Source organism: Hypanus sabinus, chromosome 9 (genome assembly GCF_030144855.1).
Source record: "Hypanus sabinus isolate sHypSab1 chromosome 9, sHypSab1.hap1, whole genome shotgun sequence".
Lineage (NCBI taxonomy): Eukaryota > Metazoa > Chordata > Chondrichthyes > Myliobatiformes > Dasyatidae > Hypanus > Hypanus sabinus.
Genome location: NC_082714.1, coordinates 111,083,581 through 111,095,410, shown reverse-complemented (window position 1 = coordinate 111,095,410; position 11,830 = coordinate 111,083,581). Strand labels below are relative to the sequence as shown.

Genomic DNA, 11,830 nt, shown 5'->3' with positions numbered 1-11,830 from the left:
GGATTTATGGAATTCGTTGCCATATACAGCTGTGGAAGCCCAATCATTGAAGGTGTTTAAGGAGGAGATTGATAGATATCTAATTAGTCAGGGTTTCAAGGGATATGGGGAAAAAGCTGGAAATTGGAACTAGATGGGAGAATAGTTTAGCTCGTGGCGGAGCAGACTTGATGGGCCAAATGGCCTACTTCTGCTCCTTTGTCTTATGATCTTTTGAATCAATGACTCAATGACTGAAAGTGCAGAGGGGAAGAGAGGTAGGTTAAAGAATGAGAGAGAGGGGTGAGAAAGAAGCTGCTAGGAGATAGCTGGAACCAAATGCACATGCACCTCTTCCAACCCAGACCATTGCATTTGGTGTCCACTACACTGCTGAGATCAAACAAAGACAAACTAACCATTGTTCAGAATACCTGCATGCCACCCTTAAGACACTGGAGCAGAATTAGGCCATTCAGTCCATCAGGTCAGCTCTGCCATTCCATCACAGCTGATACCGGATCCCACTCAACCCCATACACCTGCCTTCTTGCCATATCCTTTGATGCCCTGACTGACCAGAAAATGATCAACTTTCACCCTAAATATACCCACAGACTTGGCCTCTACCATAGCCTGTGGCAGAGCATTCCATAGATTCACTACACTCTGGCTAAAAAAATTCATCCTTACCTCTGTTCTAAAAGGTTGCCCCTCAGTTTTGAGGCTGTGCCCTCTTGTTCTGGATACCCTCACCATAGGAAACAACCTCTCTACATCCACACTATCTAGTCCTTTCAACTTTCAGTAGGTAGCCATCTTGAGCTCTCAGCTGCATGTAATTTAAACTTCTCTCTGCACTTGCAGAGCTGCAACAGCTCTCTGCTCACATGGACATTTATGTCCTTGGCCTTCTCCACTGCCAATGGTGTGCCCAAATGCAAACTGTGCACTGTTATTCTATATTGTTATGGTTTTCCTTATCTAGCTCAATGCACTGTGTGACAACTTGATATGCTTTCATTGTATCTTGGATGTGACAATAATAAACTAATACCAATAATAATAGCCCACAGCCCTATGATATTAACATTGAATTTCCCAGTTTTAGGTAACCTACTCCCCCTGTCTTCTTTTCCAATTTCCACAAGTCCACACAGGGTCTCTGATCAACTTTTGCATCAGGTATAACCAGGGTAAATCTGCCCATCACCCACATATTTAACTAGTTGAGTCTTTACTTCCTTAATCCTCTTTCCTATCCCCTCCCACCTTTCTACCTAACCATCTTTCTTCACCCCACTCTCCCTCTCCCCCACAATCTGGTTCCACCTATCACCTACCACATCCCTCTCACTTCTATATACTGGGTATCTTTCCTCTACACTCTTCAGTCCTGATCTTGACCCAAAATGTGAACCGATCTTTTGCCTACCCATTGAGTTCTTCCAACAGTTTGCTTTTTGCTCCAAATTTGCAGTGTCTGCTGTGTCCTAATTACAGGCTGGTATGTTTAACTTCAGTGGTGGGAAAATATTGGAATTAGCTCTAAGGGACAGGATCAACTTCCCTTCAAAAAAATGGATCTGGGACAGTTAGTATGGAATTGTTTATGTGTGGTCATATCTGACTACCTGAGTAAATAGTTTTGAATAGGTGGCAAGGAGGATCAATGACAGCAGTAAATTTGATGTGGCTGGCATGGATTTCAGCAAGGCTTCTGAAAAAAGGCTTGCATTGACAAACTGGTCAAAAAGTAATCACTGACACAAGAGCTTCTGCAGATGTTGGAAATATTTTTCAACACACAAAATTCTATAAGAATCGATGAAGCCAGGAAGTATCTATGGGAAGGAATAACGTCAATGTTGATGAAAACTCTTGGCCCAAAATGCTCCACCATTTTGTATGGTGATCATACAGCAAAGGTGTATTGAGTGGAAAAGACACTGGTAATTGGATCCAAAATAGGCTCAGGGGTAAGAAGTAGAGGACATTGATTAGCAAGTGATTTTCTAATTGAAAACCTTTAATCAGTGGCCATCCAGTGTTCTCCAAGGTCAATTCTTTGGCTCTTGTTATAAAAACATTAGTTGATGATACACAAATAGGCTACAGGGTTGTCTAGGAAGGGGAAAGATTTTGATATCAGGAGCATTCATTGGTTAAAAGAAAGTGGCAAATAGAATTTAAGTTTGAGAAGCGGGAGAAGAGGGAATATATGAAACGGGAGGATATTAGTAAATGTGATGAACAAGGGAAACTTTGTTGTGTATTTCAATACATCTTTAAGGGTAGCAGGAGAGGTGGTTAATAAGGCATTCAAAATGCTTTCTCCTGTTAAATGAGAATATAAAAGCAGAAAGGTTATGCACTCCTTGTGTATTACACACAATGCTGGTCATAATTTCACTGAAAAATTTGACTATTTTACAAAACACCCAGAGGAATTTGCCAGGACTGGAAGACTGGATAGACTTTTTCTTTAAACTGTGGAACAAGGAAAGTGAGGGCAGGCACACAATTATGAGAAGCCTGGATATAGCAAGGAACTATTTAGCTGAAGGGTCAAAAACCAGGAAGTGCATATTTAAATTAATTGATAGAAGAATTAGAGAAAATATGAGCTTTTTTTCTTCAGCAAAAGGATGTTAGGGGTGTAATTCACTGCTTGAAAGCATGATAGAAGCAGAAATCTTCACTTCATTTAATAAATGCCCAGATGTGATATGACCAGCAGTTGCAGATCTAGTGTTGTAAAGTGGTGCAATCTTGGGCAGCCCTTTGTAACCCTGGCATAAACATGACAACATTAAGACCACAGACATAAGAGCAGAATTAGGCCATTTGGCCCATCAAGTCTGCTTCACCATTCAAACAGGGCTGATCCATTTTTCCCCCTCCTCAGCCCCACTCCAGGGCCGCGGACAATCAAGAACCTATCAATTTCTGCCTTAAGTACATCCAATGACCTAACCTGCACAGCTGCCAATTCACCATCCTCTGGCTAAAGAAAAATCTCTGTTTTTGTCAGGGCTCTCAAGCAGGGATCCAATCGCAGACCTAGTACTGGGCACACAGTGTTATCAATTGAGTAACAAATCCTGAGGTGCAAACAAAGTCGGCGTCAAAGTTCAGACGAAGATCAAAACATCCAGAGAAATCCAAAAGCCAGAATCGGGAAACAGGCAGAGTCAATATTCAGATGGACAGAGTACAGATACAAATGCTGGAAAGGCTCAGCAAAATTTACTGGCACAATCTGGCACCAAACAGATGAAAACACAGGACTAATATACACTGAGCAATAAACAGAGAGGCAGATGATCGGTGACAGCAATACAGGTAATAATGAGAAACAGATGAGAGACGGAGTACTCAGTGATACAGGGGCCGGAGTAGAGCAGGAGTGGGGACAGGAGCACATGGCAATACAAAACCACAGACTGACAGCTAGGGGGAAACACACAAAAAGACAGAGTTCAACTGGAGGTATTGACAGTTTTAAATGGATACCCCTCTATCTTGAGGCTGTGCCCTCTTGTCCTAGGCTCCCTCACCAAGGGAAACATCCTTTCCATATCTACTCTGTCTAGGCCTTTAAACATTCAGAAAGTTTCAATGAGATCCCCCCTCCATCATTCTAAATTCCAGCAAGTACATCCCCGAGCCATTAAACGTTCCTCATGAGATAATCCTTTCATTCCCAGAATCATCCTTGTGAACCTTCTCTTAACCCTCTCAAATGCAAATACATCTTTTCTTAGATACGGAGCCCAAAACTGTTCACAATACTCAAGGTGAGGCCTCACCAGTGCCTTATAAAACCTCAGCTTCACATCCCTGCCCTTATATAGTAGACCTCTTGGAATGAATGCAAACAATGCATTTGCCTTTCTCACCAATAATTCAACCTGCATGTTAGCTTTTAGGGTGTTCAGCACAAGAACTCCCAAGTCTCTTTGCATCTCAGATTTTTGGATTTTCTCCCCATTTAGCAAATAGTCTGCGCATATATTTCTTCTACCAAAGTGCATGACCATACATTTTCCAACATTGTATTTCATTTACCACTTTCTTGTCCATTATTCTAATCTGTCTAAGTCCTCCTGCAGCCTTCCTGTTTCCTCAACACTAACTGCCTCTTCACCAATCTTCCTATCTTCTGCAAACTTGGCCACAAAGCCATCTGTTCTATCATCTAAATCAATGATAAACAGCATAAAAAGAAGCGGTCCCAACACCAACCCCTGCAGAACACCACTCATCACTGGTAGCCAACTAGAAAAAGATCCTTTTATTTCCACTTGCTGCCTCCTACCAGTCAGCCAATGCTCTAACCATGCTAGTAACTTTCCTGTTAATGGCCTCCTTCTGGGTCATAATTTTTCTCTGATTCCTTTGGCCCTACGAACCCTTGACTCCCATAAAGTCCAAAAATATGTCTGTCTCAGTTTTGAATATATTCAATAAACCTACCTTCACAACTCTGGGTTAAAGAATTCCAAATATCCACAACCCCTTAAGAAATGCTCTGTCACCATCTTAAATGAGCTGTCTCTTATTCAGAAACTATGCTCTTTGTTCTAAATACTTCCATCAAAGAATACATCTTTTCAGTATTGGAAACATCTCAGCGTTTACTTTATCAAGCCCTTCAAGAATTGTATATTCCACTTACAATTCATCACCCAAATAAGACAATTCAAGCACTACCAATACCTCAGATCTGATGTAGAGCTATTGTCATAGTCTCTGCCATGTTCTCAAGCAGAGTTCCTCTCCCTTAACATTTCCTCAGCAAAAGAAAAAATCCTTATCTTATCCCGTATCCTTCTGCCGGGTAATTTAAATCTCTGCCTGCTGGATTTTGACCCCATGGCTGAATGATATAGTTCCTTTCTCTCTCTTAGATGAAATGCTGACTCAGTTTTTGTCTCTCTACAGACACTACTGGCCCTTCTGAGTTATTACAGTGGCATGCAAAAGTTTGGGCACCTCTAGTCAAAATTTCTGTTACTGTGAATAGTTTAGTGAGTAGAAGATGAACTGATCTCCAAAAGTCATAAAGTTAAAGACGAAGCATTCTTTTCAACATTTTAAGCAAGATTAGTGTATTATTTTTGTTTTGTACAATTTTAGAGTGAAAAAAAGGAAAGGAGCACCATACAAAAGTTTGGGCACCCCAAGAGATTTGAGCTCTCAGGTAACTTTTACCAAGGTCTCAGACCTTAATTAGTTTGTTAGGACTATGGCTTGTTCACAGTCATTGTTAGGAAAGGCCAGGTGACGCAAATTTCAAAGCTTTATTAATACCGACTCCTCAAACCTTGTCCCAACAATCAGCAGCCGTGGGCTCCTCTAAGCAGCTGCCTAGCACTCTGAAAATTAAAATAAATGATGCCCACAAAGCAGGAGAAGGCTAAGAAGATAGCAAAGTGTTTTCAGATAGCTGTTTCCTCAGTTCGTAATGTAATTAAGAAATGGCAGTTAAGAGGAACGGTGGAGGTCAAGTTGAGGTCTGGAAGACCAAGAAAACTTTCCGAGAGAACTGCTCGTAGGATTGCTAGAAAACCCCTGTTTGACTACAAAAGACCTTCAGGAAGATTTAGCAGACTCTGGAGTGTTGGTGCACTGTTCTACTGTGCAGCGACACCTGCACAAATATGACCTTCATGGAAGAGTCATCAGAAGAAAACATTTCCAGCATCTTCACCACAAAATTCAGTGTCAGAAGTTTGCAAAGGAATATCTAAACAAGCCTGATGCATTTTGGAAACAAGTCCTGTGTACTGATGAAGTTAAAATAGAACTTTTTGGCCACAATGAGCAAAGCTATGTTTGGAGAAAAAAGGGTGCAGAATTTCATGAAAAGGACACCTCTCCAACTGTTAAGCACAGGGATCATGCTTTGGGCTTGTGTTGCAGCCAGTGGCATGGGGAACATCTCACTGATAGAAGGAAGAATAAATTCTATTAAATACAGCAAATTCTGGAAGCAAACATCACATCGTCTGTAAAGAAAAAAAAGCTGAAGGTGAAAAGAGCATGGCTTCTCCAACAGGATAATGATCCTAAACACACCTCAAAATCCCTCATAGTCCCCCAATCTAAACATCATTGGAAATCTGTGGATAGACCTCAAAAGAGCAGTGCATGCAAGATGGCCCAAGTATCTCACAGAACTAGAAGCTTTTTGCAAAGAAGAATGGGTGAAAGTCCCCCAAACAAGAATTGAAAGACTCTTAGCTGGCTACAGAAAGCATTTACAAGCTGTGATACTTGCCAAAGGGGGTGTTACTAAGTACTGACCATCCAGGGTGCCCAAACTTTTGCTTCAAACCCTTTTTCTTTTTTGTTATTATGAAACTGTAAAAGATGGAAATAAAAAAGTAATCTTGCTTAAAATATTAAAGTAATGTCATCTTTAACTTTATGCCTTTTAGAAATCAGGTTTTACTGATTTACTTTTACTCGCTTAGCTATTCACAATTTTGACCAGGGGTGCCCAAACTTTTGCACGACACTTGTATAGCATTTTTTTTGGTTTATATTTTGTATCTACAGTATTTTGGTTTTAGTACAGATAAACACCAGTAGATTGTTTGGACATATGTTTTGAATGACTCTGAAAGGCAAATTATTTCCATACCTCTATTTTTATCTGAGTGAAAAAAAATCCTCATATCTTCTCTAATCTGTCTTCTGGTGGTTTAAATTTGTTTGATGTTTTGGGAAACTGCAGAAGATTAAGAAACTGGAGAGCAAGTTTCAGCCACAGACCACATTTTATGTGAAATTCCCTACCCAGCTGTCAGACTCTGATCTCTTGTGTGACACAAATTCCAGCAGCAGTTAAAAATAGCAGATGCAGTCAGGATCACAGAATGGCTGCAGAGTCCGATCTGTATATGCGCTTCCACCATATCCATGGAACTAATGTGATACTGGATAATTCTCAGACCCAGGCTACCAGGGCACAGAGCTTCGGAAATGGAGTTTGTTTCAGTAAAGAACCATTGGACCCTGGCAAGATCTTCCTTGTAGAAATTGAAGAGAAAGAGTTAGGATGGTGTGGAAATGTAAGGATTGGTTTGACGGCACATGATCCAAGAAATCTAGAACCAGTTCCCGAGTACTCCCTCCCTGATCTGGTAAACTTGGGGAACAGTTGGATTTTTGCAATAACAAGAAATCACAATAAGGTTTCTACTGATGGCCATGAGTTGAATACTGCTCCAATATCACACTGTACTATGGAGGCTTTCCTGCAGATTGGAAATTATAAGGTCCCCAAGGAGAAACTGGTGGGAAGAAGCCGGCCAGGAAGGTACAGTCACATCTTAGATCAATTGTACAGGACAAATATTCTTCCGGCAACTGCCAGAGGAAGCAGAGTTGGGGTCTTGTATATCATTCGTGGTAACATGGGGGATATGCATATTGTGATCAATGGTGAGGACATGGGTCCATGTGCCAGAGGAATTCCCATAAATCAGCCTCTCTATGCTGTTGTAGATGTGTTTGCCTCCACCAAGTCTGTAAGGATTATTCAAGTGGATTATGGTTGTAAGTATCATCAATTTATCAAATTACAATAAGTTTTCAATTTGAACTGTTTCAGAGATAAATTTATATTCATACTCTAGAATGCCAGTACAAAGCACTTGTGATTTGTTTTTAAATCTGAGATTACAAACCATTATGCCATTTTTGAAAATAGATAATTTTTCATGTTGCAAAGATTATGAAAATTTAGTACACAGAATCAAATACTTACAATTCAGAGTAAATAAGGGTAAATTGATGCAGTTTGATCTCTCTTTCTCTCTCTCTCTGCACAAAGAAATTGCCCCTTTTTATACCCTTCAAAACCCATTACATTAATACTTCTCCATGCATTCAGTACTTGCATCTTCACAATTATCTCACTTTTCCGAGACAAACATGTTTTTCACCATTATCCACTATTATTTCTTTAAACTTAGTCTCCTTTAACTTTCTCAAAACATTGCTGTGGACTGTTTGTCTTGTACCTTCTCAAAACAATCCCATTCCAAGCTAACATCATTTTGTTTCAAACTTCCATTTTATTTTAGCATATACCAAGGAGGAATCACACTTAACTCTTACATACACCTGCCGCCTTATCCCCAATTCTAAAGAGAAACAAAAATATATTTCAAAATAATCAGGAAGTACAGTATAACTGAAGGCAATTCTACAGTCACTGCTTTGGACTACATGCTAGACAAATACAAGTAGCTTTGTATAAATTTATACATAAGGTACCATGCAGACTGACATATACTCTATTAAGTAACACACACAAAAAAGGAATACAGCAGGTCAGGCAGCATGTGCAGACGGGAATAACAGTTAACATTTTGGGCTTTGATAGCTTGAGATATCAACTGTTTTTTTTTCCTCTCCATAGATGCTGCCTGACCTGCTGAGTTCCTCCAGCATTTTGCATGTGTTACTTTGAATTTCCAGCATCTGCAGAATCCCTTGTATTTACAAATAGGAGTCCATTGATAGTTATGAATCAAATGCATAAACTCTGTCAGTTTGAAGTTTTGCTATTTCTGATTATTAAGATTGCTTTTCATTTTTGTCCTCCCTGCAGTTCCATCTCTACAGACTCTGTGCCGTCAGGTTGTACAGAAGCACATAATGCACAGACTTGCTATAGACTGGCTGGACCTACCAGCACTGTTAAAGAATTACTGCAAATATGAATGAGGCAGTGGTGTTAGGAAAAGCTTTCGATCATGTCTCTTGATAGATACAGTAAATCAGCTGGTTTTCTGCATACCATTATGTCATCATCCATACTACTTTTTCTTTCTCGGTTTCTTATTAAGTCCACAAATTGTTGTTAACTGCAGACCCAGATTTACTGGAATGTGAAACATAGCCTATTTTGAACTTTAAGGTGGTATTGAAATATATATCCTCACTTCCTGTAATATGTCCTATTGATATTCATATAGGAGTAATATCACCAGTAAAAACAATGTTCCCCAAATCTGTCTCTGTTTCACTCCTGCTTCCCTCTTCTGCCTTTATATTGAACAAAGGTTAGGATTTAAGTGAGTTAATGCATTGAGTGATTTGGTGTCCTTTTGTTTTTTTTAAATATAATCTCTTTCTTGTTTCCCATTAGCTATTCATTTTGCTGTTTCAAGTTTAACAACCTTATTTTTACTTATTGATTTTTTGGCTATCCACTGCTATTATTGTCATAACAAATTTCATGATGAATCTGGTGTCACTACTGAATGGTAAAGGCTCCCTGTATAACTTTATTCCTAAAAATAAATGAACACAACTAAAATATTTGTCTGTGAGAAATCACATATTAACACCACTGCAAGTGAACATTTCTAAGACAAAAAATCCACTAATCCATCTCTGTAAAAGAAGGATTTACTAGGTTTCTTTGACAAATGCAAGCATTACAAAGTCAACTGTTTTCTGAAACTAAACATCTTCAACTTAACATTTTCAATAAAAATATTTTTATCTTTAATATTACACAATATTAAAACACATGACTAAATATTAATATCTATTAAAAGTACTCCTCCCACTACACACACAGACACACCTGTCTTTGGCCAATTGAAGGGCTCATCCACTAAGGCAATATGAGTACAGCTCAAAATAAGAAAAGTGGAATCTGATAGGGTTATACCACAGGCCTCCCAACAGCCACCAGTAGACAAAGGGACAGATATGCAGAGAGATTATGGAAAGGTGTAAAAACAAGGTTGCCACATTGGGTGACAATTGACTGGGATGTTCTCACTGCAAAAGGCTTGAATTTGCATAAATTCTTCAGTGTGTTCAAGATGGTTTCTTGAAACAGTATATGAATAGTCCAGCAAAAGGAGGGACCATATTGGTCTTGTTTGGGAAATAAGCCCTGACAGTTGACAGGCCTTTCAGTAGGAGAACATTTTGGGAATAGTGATCAGAACTCCTTAAAGTTTTAAGATAGTTATGAATAAGGATAAGTCTAGAACTAGCAGGTAAGTGCTAAATTAGGGTAGGTCAAACTGTGACATTGTAGATAGAAGATGGTAGGAGTTAATTGGGAGTAGCTATTATTGGAAAAGTCCACGTCTAAAATGTGGGAGTTGTTTAAAGACCAGTTTATCAGAGTTCAGAACCAGTGTTTTACATGTAACCCCCCGGGTCGCCTCAGGCTCGCTCAGCTTGTTTCGTCTAGGGGGAGCAGCCTTCGACCCCGCCAAACTGGATAATCAGCTGGTGTGGATGCTGTGTGATGTCCCCGCCTCGCCCAAAAACAGACAGTACACCATAAGGGATTAAATGAGTACAATTTATAAAGGTTACTATAACTAAGTGATTAATAACGATACAGTATATATGAAGAGAAAAAAATAAAGAAAAGGCGCCAAACTTATCAAAGTCCAAACCACTTCGTGCACAACCGTTGGAGCTCAATTTCTGAAGTCTTCTGGGCACCATTCGATCCCCTCCGAACTCCTCGACTCGCAGCTCAGGACCCTCCAAGTGGTCAACCAAGCACATCTAGCTTCATCCCCCCTCCTCGGAGTACCTCCCGGACTCGGACCCCCCTTTGGGGTCCGATCCTCGCCCAGCTTAGAGCATTGCGTCCTCTCTCTCGACCCCCTCGCGCCGATCTGCCCAAAAGCCCGTCAACAAAAGCTTACAGACTCAGAAGAAAGAACATTAATCCCCATTTGGTTTACAAAGGAATACCATTCTCGTTATCAGTAAATTAACATTCCTGCTAGTTAACAAAAGGAAACCCTTTCCCAACAGTAACAAAGAAAAAAGAAACCCCCTTTACATACAGTAAGGTGGAAGGACAAGGATGGCAAAGTAATTGAACCTTGGATGATGAGAGAGGTGGTATTCATTTGTTTATTACAGCACAGAATAGGACCTTCAAACTGCAAAGCCCAGCAAGCCCTGATTAAACCCTAGTCTAAACATGGGACTATTTACAACAACCAATTAACCTACTAACTGGCACATCTTTGGGCTACGGGAGGAAACTGGAGAAAACCCACTCATTCCGTGGAGAGGATGTACAGACTCCTTACAGTTGACTTCAGAACTGAACTCTGATGCCTCAAGCTGCAATAGGTTTGCACTAACCACTATGCTATCATGGTACCTATGCTTTAAGTGGTAAGCTAAGTCAAAAAGAAAAAGTGTATGTAAGGTTTAAGAAGCTGAGAATCAAACAGAAACCTTTGGGAATATAAAGATAGCAGGACAGAACCTGCGCAGGGGACTAGGAATGCCACGAAAAGCAGGATTAAAGAGAATAGCATAATGCAGCATGGAAACAGGCTCTTCAGTCCAACTGGTCTATGCTATCCACAGCATCCTCCTGATAGGCCCCATTGCCCTCATTTGGTCCATAATCCTCTTAGCCCTTATTCTCCACACACCCTTCTGGTTCCCCTCCTTCCCTGGTCCACTGTCCTCTTCTATTAGATTCCTTCTTCTTCAGCACTTTACCTCTTCCTGTTACAAGAGCATAGGACACAGGCACAGAGATTGAGTCTAGATGCTTACATGGGCATAAATGCCAAATAGCAAACAGGAGGAATCTTGAGACAGAGTTCTGATATGGAATGTTGACACTGAGCCTTGACTCAGAGAAATGGAACCTTGAAACAGGAGGTAGACTTAGAACAAACAGTTCTAAACAGTCAGGGAACATAGTTATCTCACAGAAAAAAAGAGCACCGAACTTGTGACTAGTGGTTGTGACATAGGGGTTATTATACTGAGTCTTTGATGGAAACCAGGTGTGCCATTATCAAAGAGAATTGGAAGCAAT

General features: G+C 40.1%; 1 protein-coding gene across 1 annotated transcript; it reads left to right on the top strand.

Moving 5' to 3' along the window:
- The first annotated feature begins 2,626 nt into the window (after window positions 1-2,626).
- On the top strand, window positions 2,627-9,303 carry neurl2 (neuralized E3 ubiquitin protein ligase 2). Its single transcript, XM_059980422.1, has 2 exons — window positions 2,627-7,548; window positions 8,609-9,303. The coding sequence occupies exons 1-2, from the start codon at window positions 6,867-6,869 to the stop codon at window positions 8,722-8,724; spliced, it is 798 nt and encodes a 265-aa protein (XP_059836405.1). The 5' UTR covers window positions 2,627-6,866; the 3' UTR covers window positions 8,725-9,303.
- The last annotated feature ends 2,527 nt before the right edge of the window (window positions 9,304-11,830 follow it).

Bases quoted from the DNA above. Each gene is read 5' to 3' on its own strand.
- neurl2 (XM_059980422.1), top strand. From the start codon at position 6,867: ATGGCTGCAGAGTCCGATCTGTATATGCGCTTCCACCATATCCATGGA. The intron at 7,549-8,608 runs GTAAGTATCATC...TCCTCCCTGCAG, and splicing joins TATTCAAGTGGATTATGGTT to TTCCATCTCTACAGACTCTG.